At 39.7% G+C, this 17,301-nt stretch overlaps 1 protein-coding gene across 1 annotated transcript in view; it reads left to right on the top strand.

The window, feature by feature from the left end:
• The window catches only part of SLC24A2 (solute carrier family 24 member 2), a 318,448-nt gene that overhangs the window by 163,673 nt on the left and 137,474 nt on the right, over nt 1-17,301 (top strand). Inside the window, exons 3-4 of the mRNA XM_036747980.1 lie at nt 2,248-2,286; nt 5,737-5,845. Of these exons, the coding sequence (XP_036603875.1) occupies nt 2,248-2,286; nt 5,737-5,845 (148 nt within the window). The remainder of the gene's footprint in view (nt 1-2,247; nt 2,287-5,736; nt 5,846-17,301) is intronic.

The raw sequence follows: 17,301 nt of genomic DNA on the forward strand, positions 1-17,301 counted from the left end.
GACTCCAATTCCAACATTTCAACCACTATGCCACCTAGCAGCTTCATTTTATATAAATCAAAGAAAAAAGTGCCTGAACTTAGAGGGTTCGAGAAAGTGATATGGTGCTCGCCCTTGTATATAATTTTACCAAAATACTGTGATACAAAGAAATATCTAGAAATAACCCACATATAGTCTATATAAGCTCTAAGGGTTCTTATCCCAACTTCCTCTCTCGCAGTCAAATCTCAGGTCCTGAAACAATACTATATCCCCCTCCAGGGCTCAAGAGGATACCTCTGAAGAATTAGCAGTCATTCTCTAATGCCATCAGCTTGAGCCCCCACTGGTATACTTAGTTCCAAGATTATCATATGAGAATCATAATAGTCAGCAAATCTTAAGTAGTTCTTATAAAATAGTACTTATTTCCTAAGTTGTCCAGTAAGAACAGTTGGTAAAATCATCCCCCCAAAAGTCTGTAATACCCTCTCCCCCAAATACATGCAAAACCCAAGGGGAAATAAGCTTAAACTTAGAGAACATGTTTGGAAAAGTGGTAGCACAGATCCTGGTTGCTGAAAGCCCTTTTTGCCTATTGCTAAGGCGCTCAAGAAGTTCTCAAAGGCCCTCTTTGCCTACAGAAGGCTTTAGACTATTTCCAATTTGCTCAGTTGCGATTATATTCCAATTTGCCAGAGTCTTTGGAGGAAATAAAATGGTTGGTGTCACTTTTTCTGGAGAAAAGGCAAAAATGGACTAATTTATCCACAGGTACAAGTTCAGGCCAGAAAACTTGAAAAATCCTCCACAAAAAAGAAAAAAAAGTTAATGGCATCCTGCCTTGCTTTACTCCATGGCAAACACAGCCTACCAGTCACAGCATTTTCACTTTCACAACTCCCAAGAGAAGAGAAAATTAATTTAGCTTTGGGAGCCAAGCCCCATACCAATGTGCCATGTTTGGTGGTGCAGCTCTGGTGCCCTTCTATTTGAGGTTAATTTTCTCATATGGTAGTTAGGGAGGGTCCACACTCAAAGTCCGCTCTGTTCAGCTTCTCCCACTTAGCAGAAAACTCCATTTTTAACATGAGAAACTTGAGTATAGGGAGCAACTGAAACTGAATTCTGTATATGCCGAGCCTCACTTAAAATGTAACTTTCATCGGGTCATGAAAAGGTATCTCAGGTTAATTTTATTCATTTGTATGAAAGAAATGCAAATGCTGACATCTTCAAAATGACGCTATCCAGATAAGCTGATCTAATGTCTCAAGCCACCCTCTACAGAGGTCTCCAATTATGTTCTGACTCTTTTGTTGGAGACGTTATGATGTAAGACTACACGGCAGAATTGGCGTGTGGAAACACTGAGCATCCTACAGAATTAATAATAATAGCATTCTGATAGCACTTTAAGGTTTGCAAAGCATTTGCTTGTATCATATCATTTGATCCTCATAACAACCCTTGGGAATATATGCCATTATTGTTCTGATTTCACAGAAAGTAAGTCTAAGAAATAGGAAGTGACTTACCTAGTACTACAGTTAGCAAATGTCTGAGATAAGATTAGAACTCAGGTCTTCCCGGTGCCAGGTCCAATACGTTAGCCAATGTACTACCGAGCCATCTACCATGTTACACAATGTAATGCACATAGATGAAATCTCTGAAATTCAGTGCTAATGCAGGGAAGAATGACGTATCACAATTCAGCAGCAGTAAGTTAAATGGAGAATATGCCATTTGCCCACAGAACGCTATAATCAAGATATTTTCCTGATTCTTTACCTGGAAAAAAAGTAGCTTTTAATAGTAATAGTAGCTAAAAATTAGTATAATGCTTTAAGGTTTGCAAAGTGCTTTACATATTATATATTTATATATATATATATATATATATATATATATATATATATAGTCCTTTTTCATTCTCACAACAACCCTGTGAAATAAATGCCATAATTTTCTCTATTTTACCAATGAAGAAACTGAGGCTGAGAAAGAATTAATGATTTGCGTAGGGTTTCATAAGTGTCAGGTGAGATTAGAACTCAGATCTTCCTGATACCAAGTTCAACAGCACACCCTATTTAGTAATTGATACGTTCTAATCCTACTAACATCACCCCAGCCCAAGAAGCAAAGATGCAGAAATAGCTGCGTCTGTTTCTCTTGTAACTAGTGCTTGAATGGAAACATGTCACAGGATAAACTATTGACTTGTCTCTCTGTTTGGTTTTGCCTTTTCCTCTTTTGTAGTCATCCACTGCCAACGACAAGGATGAACAGACTCTAACGGTAGGAAGCAATGCCTGTGTTTATATCTGCACGTCTTCCTACAGAGAATGGGGAGTCGGGGTGGGGATAAGAGTGGGAGGAAAGAGGGAACTGATGGGTACGACCAATTATCCCTACCCTTGGATATCTAGAAGTTTTAATCTGCTAGTGGGTTTTCATAAGATGCTCTACAATTAGAGATAATTGCATTCCAACATAAACTGACAAATTATTCATGCTACTAGGTTTCAAAAAAGTTGTCATCTTCACTTTTGTTTGGCATGAATTTTCTTGGGAATTGAAATAACACAATGCTTCCTAAACAAGTCCCAGGAGTTCATTGCTGGTATTTAGAGGCTGTTAGGGGATCTGTTCCTTCTATTTGATACATAAGGAAGCAATCTGCCTTCCACCTTCCAGCATTTTTTGGATAGGTAGTTTTTACTGGTTAAAACAGAAACATTACTGGAAGGAATCTATTCAGTGCTACTTGCATGATTCCTACTCAGAACAAGCTCCCTTTTGGAAGCCACCAGTGGTCATGTATACATCGCTGAGTTCTATAGTAAAAGGGAATTAGAAGAACAGGGTTTTAAATTCCTTCTACACACACACACATACATACACACTCATATATGTAGATATACATATATCGATATATTCATTAAATAGATATTGATATAAATATACATAGATCTAGATAGATATACATGTATAAATATAGATATACATATACATATACATAGATCTAGATAGATATACATATATAAATATAAATATACATAGATCTAGAGAGATATACATACATAGATATAGATATATTCGTATAGATATAAATATACATAGATCTAGATAGATATACATATATAGATATAGATATATTCATATAAATATACTTAGATCTAGATAAATATACATATATAGACATAGATAAGCATTGAGGGAACAAGTTTGTGTAAGAAAGCTCTGCCTATGTCCCTCTAGTTAAGTTTATTTTGTTAGTTGTTAATCTGTTTTTGACAAATGTCCTGCCAAAAAATACCCTTTCCAGGCTCTATACAACTAACAAACAACTCTTTATAAAGAGATACTTATATAATGGGTACTGAAGCAGAAGATCCTCACATTTATTTTGTTTAGCCATAGACAACAATTTTGCTTCGGTACAATTTGCTATTTCCCTCCTCAAACCTACCAACTACTTTCATTTAAAAAAAATACCCAACAAAGCCAGATAACACAAGAAAAGACTCAAGAGTTTGGAAGGGAAAGGAGACAGCATAGAGATGGATACCTGTATGTGACACCTTCTATTTTGTCCTGGTGTGTTCAAAACATGTGTTTTCACTTGATGATTCACTACTAAGAAACCTCTTTCCCCTCTAGCTCATGAAGTCTGGAAATGTGGTTTCCAGCATTATAGTCACTATTGCAAAATTCCACTGTATAGAAAGTGTTTGGATGTCCTGTGGAGTTTGATATAATGACATTTCATATAAGCCAAGCAACATAAGGGTTTCACGTAGAGTGTGGGGAAGCTTGGAGAAAGTGCTTTATTTTCACCTGACAACAGTTGCATCAAACTTTTCTTCCAAAAGTCAGATAAAAGTGTAAGTTCCTACTTTATCTTGGATTTTTGCCCGTATAAATTTGACCTGCCTCCCTTCCTTTCTCATTTATTACAATAATCCCTCCAATGGCAAAGGGATTGTGGCTCTATGGTACAAAAGGGCACCAAAAAGGTAGGAGATGAATATGATACAGAGAATGAGAAATTTTAAGGGCTTAGGAACAAAAAACTTTGTAATTTTTATTTTTAAAGAAAAAGAAAAATAATTTGGAATGCTATTTCTTTAACTCTTCATGGAATCTAGATGACTTTCCTATTGTCATGAATTGCTTTTCCCAATCCCTCTTAATTCTAATTCTTTCTCTCTGTTAATTGTTTCCTATTTATCCTGTGCATAGCTTGTTTATACATATTTATTTGCTTGTTGTCTCCCCAGTTAGACTGTAAGCTCCTTGAGGGCAGGGACTGTCTTTTCCCTCTTTTTGTATCCCCAGTGCTAAGCACAGTGCCTGGTACATAATAGGCACTTAATAAATGTGTATTGCCTGACTATTAAGTAATATTATTTAGTAAATCTGTCATAAATCGATAGCTCTAAGAGACCTCAGAGGTCATCAAGTCCAACCTTTTCATTTTACAGATGGGTAAACTGAGGCTCAGTGAGGTAAGTGACTTGCCCACCATAGCATAGGTGATAAGTATTTGAGGCAATTTTTGAACCTGCAGCCTGTGGTTCCAGAGCCGGTATTCTCTCCGTGATACCACACTGTTTCCTGGCTCTGATTTAATGCCCTTAAATGTAGCTGCTATTAGAGTCAATCAATCACCAAGCATGTATGAAGTGCCCACTATGTGCCAGGCACTTTTTTAGGTCCCTTGGGTATACAAGTACCAAGAACTAAAGTCTCTGGCCTCAGGGAACTTCCATTCAATTGAAGGAGAAAGCAAGTAAAAATATAAATAGATATGAAATATGTGTTAAAAAATACAAGGTGATTTTGGAGGGGATGAGCCAGTAGCTTAGCAAATAAAGAAGGGCCTCGTGTGCTGACTCTGGAACTGAGCTTTGAAGAAAACTTAGGATTCAGCAGAAATTCTCTGCACATTCACTATAGTTTGACATCCTTAGGCTGGTGTTTCCAACAGAAGAGGAAGTCCTTCTTCCACTTTGGTATTGGAAATCACTTTGAGAATATTTGAGAAGAGAACATATGGACATATGGTAGAGACAAATGACAACCAGTCCAATTAAGCAACCGATCAATAAACATTTATTAAGTTCCTACTATGTGCCAGGCACAGATCAGAGGAGTGGACTGGAAGTGACAACTAGTTTAGCAGAAATGTGGTTAGTGGATTTAGCAGTTTAGATTGCTGGAACTGGAGTTAGAAATACTTGGTTCAAATCCTACCTCAGGCATGCATTGAGTGTATGACCCTGGGCAAGTCTGTTTGCAGAGACAGAGAGTGAACAGAACACTGGCCCTAGAGTCAGGAAGATCCAAGTTCAAATCTGGCTTCAAACACTTACTAGCTGTGTGACCCCGGGCAAGTCAAACCTCTATTTGCCTCAGTTTCCTGAACTGTAAAAATGGGGACAATAGCAGCACCTACCTCACGGGGTTTTGTGAGAATCAAATTAGATAATATTTTTCAAAGAGCTTTGCACAGTGCCTGGCACATAGTAGGCACTATATAAATGCATATTCCCTTCTCTTCCTTCCTTTTCCCTTCTCTGGCCCTCAGTTTCTCCATCTATATATAACTGGACTCAATGACATTTAAGGTCCCTTCTACCCCTACTGCAATCCTATGGCTGATTTTGTCGTAAAGATGAAATACATAGTGTTCCAGCTGCCTCCCTTCTGTTGACTAGATCCTTTCCTTGTCTCTCCATTCAGACTAAGCCACGGCTCCAGCGAGGTGGTAGCTCTGCGTCTCTGCATAATAGCCTGATGAGGAACAGCATCTTCCAGCTCATGATTCATACCCTTGACCCACTTGCTGAAGGTAAATACCAAGATTGTTTTTTTTAAGTTCCCATAGCACTAAACAAACAATTCATCTTTTCACAAAATTCTTATTCATGTTTATGTTTCTGTATCATATCATGGTACCCTAGTCTGGTCTTCCCCAGGGCACTCTCTAGCTCCCTGTTGCTGCTTGAAAGCCATTCCTTTGGCCTTTGAGTGATTTTCCCCACCCCACCCCTTGTATTATTAGTGATAATAGTAATAACTGCGGACAACGTGCTAACTTATTCTCCTGACCCTTGTCTTAAATAAAGTTTGCCTTGATGTAAAAAGGATAGCAAAGCTAAACATTCCCTGTTTCTTCTTTCTGAGGTTTCCAAAGGAAGTTACGTGTAAATAAAAATCTATTCTGTGCTTTGTAATTTTGATGGATCTGTGATTTTCAGCAGTGTGGGGTGACTCCCCCCGCCTATGTAGCTCACAATCCCTCTATAGTGAGACTTTTTTATTATCTTGCGGCCTTTTCTTAAGTTCTTACTTTTTAAGAGAAAGAAAACTAATTTGGAATATTTATCTCCTTGATTCTCATTGGAATCTAGAAGGCTTCCCTTGCTGTGTGAATCTTTCTTCAAATTCTCTGTAGAAAATACAACCTCCAACAATATGTCAGAGGCTTTTCTCTTGTTCTTTTAATATCTTAGGGACACTGACATAGCACTTACAGATATGTGTATACCAGTGTCCCTGTGATCTCATCAATGTCAGAATCCTCTCCATCAGTGCAGATCATAACTCATCCATCTCACCCCCGAATATACATCTATCACATAAAAAAAATGTGAGTCTGCGTGTCTTCTAAATGGATGTGATGAATTATTAAATGGTGAATAGTTTTCATCATAAAATGGTATTATTGTCTTGGTAATTACTTCTAGAGGGGAGATTGAGAAAACACTCTGAGAGGGTTTAGTCTCTTAGGATCATAAAGTTAGGACCAGAAGGTAAAAGAGATCACCTTGGTCAACTATCTCATTTTACAGGGGTGGAAATAGTCTGGAGAAATTAAGAGGTTAAGTGACTTACCCAATAATAATCACTAATGAGATTATTAGCTATTTAATAATTAGCTAATTATTAATTTAAAATAATGGCTTGCTTTTATATAGCACTTTCGGGTTGCAAAGTGCTTGATAAATATGATCTCATTTGTTCCACACGATGACCTTGAGAAGTAGGTTCTACTATTATCCTTACTTTACAAATGTGGAAACTGAGGTGGACAGAGGTTAAGTGACCAGCCCAGGGTCACGCAGCTAGTAATCTCAGGCTAGATTGGAACTTAGGTCTTCCTGACTCAGTGTCTAGCACTTTATTTGCTCCACCAATTTGAATCCCTGTTTCTTGACTCCAAATCTAAGTCTTTCTCCTGCATTGGTACCCCCTAAAGAGTCACTTTGTCATAGATCATAGGCTTGTAAATCTCAAGCTGAATCCATGTAGTACAAAATCTTCATTTTACATTTAATGGAAATCTGGCCCAGGAAAAAGAAGTGACTTGCCCTGGATCCCACAGATAATAAGCATTAGAGGCAGAATTTGAATTCAAGTACCCTGACTCTCTTTCTTCTGTAACCACACAACCTTCATCAGTTTCTTAGACGCTAATAGGACGTGGGAGAAAAATTAAGAACAACTTGACTCATCCCTTGGGTTCTATTACAAACAAGGTTGTGAGGAACTCTTTTGAGTGTTAGGGCATTGTCTGGAACCCTCCCCTTCTCTCCCCACCTCCCCTCAAAAAAGCCCAGGCTTTTGCTACCTTTGTCTTCTTCCTGTTATTCCCAAAATCCATTCTTGAGATAACAAGGCAAGGTGTTAATGTATGCCCAGTTTAAATAGCATCTGTAATACCATTCTGCAGATCTCTGCCAACGTGGCTTAAAAGATCTAAATTTCTCTGTGGATTTTTGACTTGTTCTGAGGCAAAGCAGGACTTAAATCGGAGATGTTTGTGACTCAGAGTTGGCCCATTAATGCTTTTCCAGAAACACCTGGTGCTTGTTTGAGCCTTGCTGTAATTAAACTGTTTATCCCTGCTGCAGTGAGATGTGCCATCTGAAGCCACGCTGCTGCTTTCAAGGTTAAACCTCTTCCCGAAACATGTGAAGGGCTCCAGTGGTGTGAATCAGGGAGAATGCTGGGAGCCATAATCATTTCAGGACTTGAGTGATTAGCAAATATGTAAAGCACTTTAATATTTTTAAATTGCTCTATAGCACAGTTGGCAAGGAAACAGATTGTTCTGTTATTTTTCTCCAAACTGCAATCATTTTTCATTCTCCCCCAAAATAAATACTCAAGCCCACACCTCTCAAAAATAGGAATCTATTTTTTGGTTCCAATCTAATCACTTGAGTTCACACTCCCCAGTAGGGGGGGGAAATCTCCTTTTAACAGGGCCCACCTTGCGAGTTGCTTTACTAAGTCTCCGTAAAAGTTTATAGCTCTCTGTCTCTGTCTCTCTCTCTCTGTCTCTCTCTTTCTCTGTGCATGAGTGTGTCTCTGTGCGTGTGTCTCTCTCTCTCTCTATCTCTGTGTGTGTGTCTCTCTTGTCTCTCTGTGTGTGTCTCTGTCTCTGTTTTTTTTGTCTCTCTGTCTCTGTATATCTTTCTGTCTGTATGTCTATGTGTGTATCTTTCTCTGTGTGTCTCTCTGTCTCTGTGTGTGTCTCTGTGTGTCTCTGTCTCTGTGTCTCTCTGTCTCTCTCTCTCTGTCTCTGTCTCTCTGTCTCTCTCTGTCTCTGCGCATGAGTGTGTCTCTGTGTGTGTGTCTCTCTCTGTCTCTGTCTCTGTGTGTGTGTCTCTATGTGTCTCTGTCTCTGTTTTTTGTCTCTCTGTCTCTCTCTGTCTCTGTCTATCTTTCTATCTGTATGTCTATGTTTGTATCTTTCTCTGTGTGTCTCTCTGTCTCTGTGTGTGTCTCTGTGTGTCTCTGTCTCTCTGTGTCTCTGTGTGTATCTCCCTGTGTGTCTCTGTCTCTGTGTCTCGGTGTCTCTCTCTGTCTCTCTCTCTCTCTGTGTCTCTCTCTGTCTCTCTGTCTCTCTCTGTCTCTCTCTCTCTCTCTCTTTCTCTCTCTCTGTGTCTCTATGTGTGTATCTCTCTGTCTCTGTTTCTGTGTGTGTGTCTGTCTGTGTGTGTGTCTGTCTGTCTGTCTCTCTCTCTCTTTCTCTCTCTGTGCATGTGTGTCTCTGTGTGTGTGTCTCTCTCTGTCTCTCTCTGTCTCTCTGTCTCTGTTTTTTTGTCTCTCTGTCTCTCTCTGTCTCTGTCTATCTTTCTGTCTGTATGTCTATGTGTGTATCTTTCTCTGTGTCTCTCTGTCTCTGTGTGTGTGTCTCTGTGTGTCTCTGTCTCTGTGTGTCTCTGTATGTATCTCTCTGTGTGTCTCTCTCTCTGTCTCTCTGTCTCTCTCTCTCTGTCTCTATCTCTCTCTTTTTTTTCTCTCTCTCTCTGTCTCTGTTTCTGTGTGTCTGTCTCTCTCTCTCTCTCTTTCACACACACACACACACACACCCCTGTTACTTTAAAGCACTACACATAAATTGCTATGACTTTCACTTCTTTCAGAAATATATTGTTTCAGTGTGACATATTGATTCAACTCTCAACCCCAATCATAGGGTCTGATTTCCTTTGACAGCATATCATGACACTACAAATTTGTAGAACATAGACATCACCCATAAATAAAAAAGATATTAATTTTTTAAATTTTAAAGAAAGAACAGGGGGAGTTCAATCTAGAGAAGAGATGACTCAGAGGGGACGTAATAACTGTCTTCATGTATTTGAAGAGCTGACATTCAGAAAAGGGTTTTTTTCCTTCCAAAAAGGATTTCTTTTTAGGGGCCCCAAAGGGAAGAAGTGAGAGCCATGGGTATAAATTGCCAAGAAGCAAGCTAAAGGAATGTTGGCCCAGGGAAGGTACTGGTAGAAGGTCCCTAACAATTAGATTTGTCCAGAGGAATGGGTTTTCTCAGAAGGTAGTAGGTTCCTCAATAATGGAGGTCTTCAGCAAAAGCCTGGATGATCACTTGTCAGGGATATTAAAGAGGAGATTTTTGTTCGGGTGGGTCAAGATAATCTTTTAGGCTGCTTCCAATTCTGAAACTCTGATTCTTTATCTCATATGAATGTCTTGCGAGTTAAATTTAAAGCAAACCTGGGAGAAAGAAAGAAAATATAGATCTCCTTGCATTTCTTGTGTCTAATTTTTCATTCCCAGGAATCTTTGACAGCTCTTCACTGAAACCTGGTTTATAGACCCTCACCTAAATGAGCCAGTACCAATTATGAGTCAGGGAAATACAGCAGCATCCCTTTAGGAAAGGGCTAGTGAGTTCCACGAATAGCTTTAAAACTTTGACCCAATGTGCTACAGCTTGGGCTCTGGATTGATTCTACCAACTCCCACTGAAACTGGCAGGCTGGATCCCCAGGGAACAACTGCTACATCTCTCCTTCAGGATTTAGGGAACTTTAACCCATGGCGGGTCAAAGCCCCTCTGAGGTGCTAAGATGTGTTTTCCTAATGCTATAGCTCGTAAGTCTATAATAGTGTCCTTCTCCCTCCCTCTACCTATCCCCACTCCATGATTAATCAATTGATATCAATTAATCAGTCAGACATAATTATCTTTTGGAAAGGGATATTTAATAAGGTGGTATGTTACTATACCACCTTATTACTATAAAAGTTGGCACAAAACATGGTCACAAGAATATGACTATACTCTTGTGTACATATGTATATATATGTATATATGTTATATTATGTTATGTTATATTATTATTAGATATAAATAAATATAAAATAATTATATATAAACACATGAGTGCTTATACAGTCCAGGGGAAAGAGCACATGGGACAATGAGGTAACATACCATTCCCAGTTGATAAGGTCCATTCCCCCCACTTGCAAGTTCCTCTTAGGAACTGTCCAGTTTTTCTTGTGGGATCCTCATAGAGTTTTAAAGCTGCTTTTCCTCAGTGCATCTCGTTTGTCCTCAGCTCCTGGCACAAACACTACCATCTCTCCCTGTTAACACACCAATGAAAAAGCCCAAAACCTGATCCTCCTCTGATCAAGGGAGGAGACTGAGGCTCTGCTTCTCTCCCCCTGTCCTAGTGATTCCTCTTAGGGCCTTGGCCAGAATTGCCCTGTCCTTGCTCACCACTGAAATCTCTTAGATTCCAAGCTGATTTGCTGTTTTATACAAAACCGAAAGGATGTGACCAAGTTTCTTCAACCAATACCCACAGACTTCCTTTAGAGAATCACTCCATTTCATATAATGTCTTTCTAGGACCTCTTATCTAGGGTCCTTGATTAATTGATTTATGCAATAGAGGTGTTATCACATCATTAAACTCATTATTTTTAAGTAGGGTGATGTTTGATTGACTCAGTTGATCCCTACCTTACAGTGTTCTCAGTAATCTCACACTGTTGAAGGGGAGAGCAGATGATGATAATGACAGTGGTGATGGTGATGGTGATCGGGACGGTGATGGTGATGGTGATGGGGATGGGGATGGTGACGGTGAGGGTGATGATGACAATGAGGAGGAGGAGGAGCAGGAGGAGGATAAGGATGAGGATGGTAATTTCCCTCAGTTAAGGTTCAGCAGAGACTTATCCAGACAATCCACAAAACTCTTCAAAGTTGCAGAATTCTGAATTGTGCCTACTTTGGGAAAAGCGAAGATTCAATCTGGGCAACCCAGAAAACTCTTTAAAGTTGCAGGATTCTGAGCCTACTCTGGAAAAAGAGACAAATCAGTCTCCCTTACATTCTAAATGGTTGAGGGATGACTCATGGACTCATTGTCATTCTTTTTTTTGTCTTTGAAAGAATGATGCTAAATGCCCTAGAAAGAATGTCTTTTATACCATGATAAAAATATAATATCCACAGACAAGTAATTCCCCAGTTCCTTTTAACGCAAGAATTTTCTTTATAAATTTAACTAAACTTTAGAGACCTCATTTTAGTTTGAAATGTAGTTTTGATACCAATTTTCAGCTTCACTTCAAACCCCATAGCATCACATTACTAAAGAATATTCCTTTTTTTTCCCTATGGCCTAGAATAATAAACAAATTTGACTCCTCAAATTGCCCATCTAGTTTCTCCTTTTTTTAACCACTCGTATTTATTCATTGTCCCTAAACTTGACTGCCATCGGGTCCTTAGAGCTGTTCATAGAAACCATGAAAGGATTCCTGAAGAATAATATTCTAATTATTTAATAACAGTTTCAAATAGCATAGAAATCAGAGGAAGCGTTTAAGGTAATAAATCTTTCTTTGGCTGAAGCTAAGAGGAGACAAATAATTTCGGGGCTTACACTCAGATACACACACACACACACACACACACACACACACACACACACACATGTAAACATACATATTTACTCTTCTACTCCCACCAGGTCAGAAGGGAAACAGGAAGTGAAAGGCCAGATAGGTGAATGGAAAGTAGCTTCTCCGCTCCTAGGACTGAGGGGAAAGGATGATGTTTGTGGACTGGGTTTCAGGTGTCTCACCAACCTCCTGGTCTGCTGGTTCACCTATCCTCATTCATGACCCTTTCTGGTCCATCTTCTGTTCTCTCTCACCCAGACACCCCAGCAAGCGGGAGAGGTCCTGGCCAACATGGATGTTGGCCAATACGGACTCTCCAAGGAGTGGTCTTTTTCTCTTGGCAGTCTGTCCACCTGAACACTCAGGTTTCTCACTTTCAGTGCTTCCAAAGTCAAAAGCCATAGGAAATGAATGATCAATGAACAAATGTCTGTTAAGTGTTTGTCAAGCCTATGAGCGGGGCACTGTGCTAAACTCTGGAGATACAAAAACAAGTAACAGAATAACTCCTGCTACCAAGGAGTTTACGTATGTAAAAAGACACAAGATTTCATTCATATATATATATATATGTGTATGTGTGTGTACGTATATATGTATGTATATACATATGTGTGTATACATGTATATGTACATACATATACATATAGTAGATACTGCCGAATAAATACAAAGTAAATCATAAGCCACCTAACCTCTGTCTGCCTCACTTTCCTCATACATAATGTGGGGACAATAACAGCACATGCCTTACAGAGTTGTGAAGATAAAATGAGCTAATATTTGTAATACACTTTGGAAACCTCAAAGGACTATATAAAAGCTAGCTGTCAATATTATTATTAAATACAAAGGAGAGAGAGAGAGAGACGCAGAGAGAGAGACAGACAGAGAGAGACAGAGAGAGAGAGAGAGACAGGAAGAGAGAGAGACAGAGACGGAGACAGAGGGAAGGAGCTAGAATTTGGGAGGATTGTGAATGGCTTAGTCAATTGATTCTCGACCTGCATCTTGAAAAAAGTGAGGGATTCTTTGAGGCAAAGTTGAAGAGGGAGTACATTCCAGGCATGAGCAATATCCAGCGCAAAAGCAGAAAGATGGAAGCTGGAATGCTATGTATGAAGAACAAAGAGAAGGCCAGCTTGACTGGACCATAGAGTATTAATGAAGCTGGAAAGACAGCTTGGGGCCAGGTTGTAGAAGCAATAGGGAGCCGCTGCAGTTTATTGAGGAAGGAAAACAATCAGATGCACCTTTAAGTAAAATCACTTTGGTAGCAGTGGGGAAGATGGTCTAAAATCAGCCAATAATCAATCAATTAACATTTATTTAGTACCTGCTATGTATCAGGCACTGTGCTGGGGATACAAAAAGAAGCAAAAGATAGAATCAGCCCTCAAAGAGGTCACAGTCTAGCGAGAGAGACAACAAGCAAGTACATTTGTACAAACAAGCTGTATATAGGACAAACAGGAAATAATTAACAGAAAGAAAAATTACTAGAATTAAGAAGGATTTGGGGAAAGTTTCTTCTAGAATATGGGGTTTTAGTTAGGACTTAAAAAAATCAGGGAAACCAAGAGGAAGAACATTCTAGGTACTAAGAACATCCAGAACTGCCCAGAGATGAGAGATGGAACTACAAGGAAGCCAGTGTCACTGGATCAAAGAATATCTGTTAGGGAATAAGAGCTAAGAAGCCTGCAAAAAGGAGGGCTCAGTGATGAAGGTTTTTGAGTGCCCAACAGAGGATTTTATAGTTGATTCTGGAGGTGATAGGGAGCCACTGAGGTTCATTGAGTAGAGGAGTGACATGGTCAGATCTGCACTTTAATAAAATTACTTTTGCAGCTGAGTGGGGAATGAATGGATTACTATGGAGGGGGAGACTCGAGGCAGGCAAACCCATCAGCAAGTTATTGAAATAGTTCCAGCATGTAAAGGGATTTGATGCAATTAGGAGACCAATTAGAAGGCCATAGCAATATTCCAGGTGAAAGGTAAAGTGGGACTAAATTAAGGTAATGGATATTGAGTAGAGAAGGGGTCAGATGCAAAAGATGTTATAGGGGTAGAAATAGCAATTAATTGGGTTTGATCAGCTAATGGAAAAGGAAGGGAATAAGCATTTATTTAGGGCCTACTCTGTGTCAGGCACTGTGCTAAGTGGTTTACAGGTGTTATCTCATTGAATCCTGACAATAACCCTCTGAGGTAGATAAAGGGAAGTGAGGATGCAGAATAACACCAAGATTATACATCTAAGAGTCTAGTAGAATGGTGGTGGCTTCAACAGAAACGAGGAAATTTGGTGGAAGAAAGGTTTGGAATGGGGTCTGTTTTGACATGTTAAGCTTGAGATTTCTCCAGGACATTCAGCTTGTAGAATCCAAAAGACAAATATCTGGTCGTTAAGCTAGAGTTGAAGAGAAAGAGAAAGGCTGGATTTGTAGATCCCACAATCACCTGAATAAAGATGATAATTAACCTCATGGGAGATAATGAGGTTATCAAGAGAAAAAAGAAATGGGGGCCCAGGACTGAGCCTTGGGGTATACCCACAGTTGGGGGGTATGAGATGGATAATGAGCCAGCAGAGGAGAGAGACTGAGAAAGAGTAGTCAGGCAGGCAGGAAGAGACACAGAAAAGAGTAGAGTCACAAAATCCCTTAAGTAGAGTGTATCTAGGAGGAGGGGGTGATCAACAGTGCCCATTCATGAGCAGAAACTTCCTACATACAGTCTTTTTCATAGCAACCCTAGGGGAAGAGAGATGCATGCCAAAACTAAGAATACAACAGAATTTAAAATTATTTAATCACACCCTTATTTATTTAAACCTTTATTTAATCAAATTAAATTGTTTAATCAAACCCACACATTTGACATGTTAGGAAACTGAGGCAGCTCACATAGGTAGTGAGTTGCAGAGCCAGCATTTGGATCCAAGACCTCTGACTCCAGGTCTAATATTCTACCCACTGCACCATACATTCTAGTCCTAAAGTGATCAACTGGCAATGCCTAATTTAGCAACTTCTATACTGTCTTAGCACTGTCTAAAGCACCACAATTGTCATAGTTCTCTATGCATACAGACCAATTACTTTTCAGTTCCATGTTACCCAGTCACACTCTTCCCCTACCTTCCCTCTTTGACTAGCCCAAAAGAATGGTATTATAAGCAGGTAGGCTACACAGAAAGTTGGATGATAAGTTTACCAAAGTAAACTCAGCTTTTCCTCTTTTATAGTGAATTATAAGGAGAAAATTGGAAAGAGAAAACTTCTTGCCTAAAATCAATTCAATTCAATCAACATCTATTAAGTGCCTACAATGTGCCATGCACTATGCTAAAATACTATAGGGATATAAATAAGAAAAAGGAGGATAGTCCTTGCCCTCAAGAAACTTAAAATCTGATGGAAGAAGACAACACCCAAAAGGAAGCTAGAAAGAGGTGGGGAGGGCTCCAGATAAAGTAGTATTTTCCATGATCCTCTGGTCTTGTGCTCCCTCATAACTTTTCTAGAAGTTTCTGTCTCTTCTTTACATAACTCATGGCTCATTTACCAAAGCTGGACTGGATTCAGCCTTGGAGACTTTCTTCCTAAGTAGATGTCTTTGGTTTATACTTCAACCCAGAGTTTCCCATGGGAACATCAAAATTTGGCTCATGTCTAAGCCTCCACCAAGAAGGGGAAAGGGACCTCAGTTCCCTTGCAAGCATACAAGCTAACAAAATACTGGGAAAAGAACAGATATCATTTCACCAATCAGAAAAAAAGAATGTTTCCCTTAACCCACAAATAGTCAAGCTAACTCCCTTTCCCATTCTAGATGTCCTTTGCCTTCAAGGGTTCTTTGTAGTTTTTATCTGTAGTATTACCTTATATATCCTGACCTCTTCTGCAACAGTAAAGAATTCACAGGTGCAGGGCAGCTAGGTGGTGCAGTGAGTAGAGCACCTACCCTGGAGTCAGGAGGACTAGCTGTGTGACCTGGGCAAGTCACTTAACCCTGATTGTGTTGCCTTCCCTCCTCAAAAAAAAACCCCAGAAAAAGAATTCATAGGTGCTAGAGGGTCAACCAATACTACCCTGCTACAGTGAGACCCACCTTCCCAGGAGTTTTTACAGTCTCACCTCAGATTTATATTATAAACCAAGGGTTAAGGCCCATCTAAGTGTAGGAAGAAGACAGAATTCTTATAGCATTAATTTCCTCCATGTCCACTCTTCTTGATTGGGCCCAAGCCACAGGTTCCATAGTAGCAGTATGACAAAAGCCGATTCTTCTTTCATGTCTCTGCCTGTTATTGCTCCTCCGTTCCAGCTCCTGTCGTTCCCAGCTTGAACGAGGTCACTGGCATAGTTAAGGAACTCCTCCATTTGTCCCAGAAATTCCTTTGCTGCCTCTGTTTCATGTCATCCCAAGGGCCATGTGGTTCCCTGGTTGCATGGGCTTTTCTCCAAGAAACTGAATCTACGTACAGCCTCTCTCCTTTCTTATTTCCTCTTTCACCATCCCTTTTAAAGGCCAAACCGGAGGGCATAGCTCAAGTTTCTATGCACTGGGGGAAGTGGACTAGCCATGAATTAAGTATATGCCAAAAAAAGAGACCTCATCAAGGGAGCCATTTGAAATTAGTGACAAAATCTTATCCTGCAAAGTGCCAAAATGACATAAAATTCATAGAGATTCTCACATGGCTTGGATAAGCAGGGAGTCACTAACTAGAATCCTTCTGGGTGAAGTGGAATGGACCTTACCCTCTCTTCTACTACTCTACCCTCCAGATCCCTGGGGATTGCCATCTGACCTGTTGATATGTCCTAATGACCCGTTGACCTTGTTATCTACCCTGCTGTTAAATCCAAGTTCTTCCCAGCTGTCCAGGTCACTACATGTGTTGTTTCCCTATATTATAATGTGTGCTCTTTGAGAATAAGGATCATATAATTTTTCTACTTGTGTACCCAATGCTTAACACACAGCGAGTGCTTAATAAGTCTTTTTTCATCCATTCATGCATTCATTATCAAGGCATCACAAGAGGGAGAA

The sequence above is a fragment of the Trichosurus vulpecula genome, chromosome 1 (genome assembly GCF_011100635.1).
Source record: "Trichosurus vulpecula isolate mTriVul1 chromosome 1, mTriVul1.pri, whole genome shotgun sequence".
Lineage (NCBI taxonomy): Eukaryota > Metazoa > Chordata > Mammalia > Diprotodontia > Phalangeridae > Trichosurus > Trichosurus vulpecula.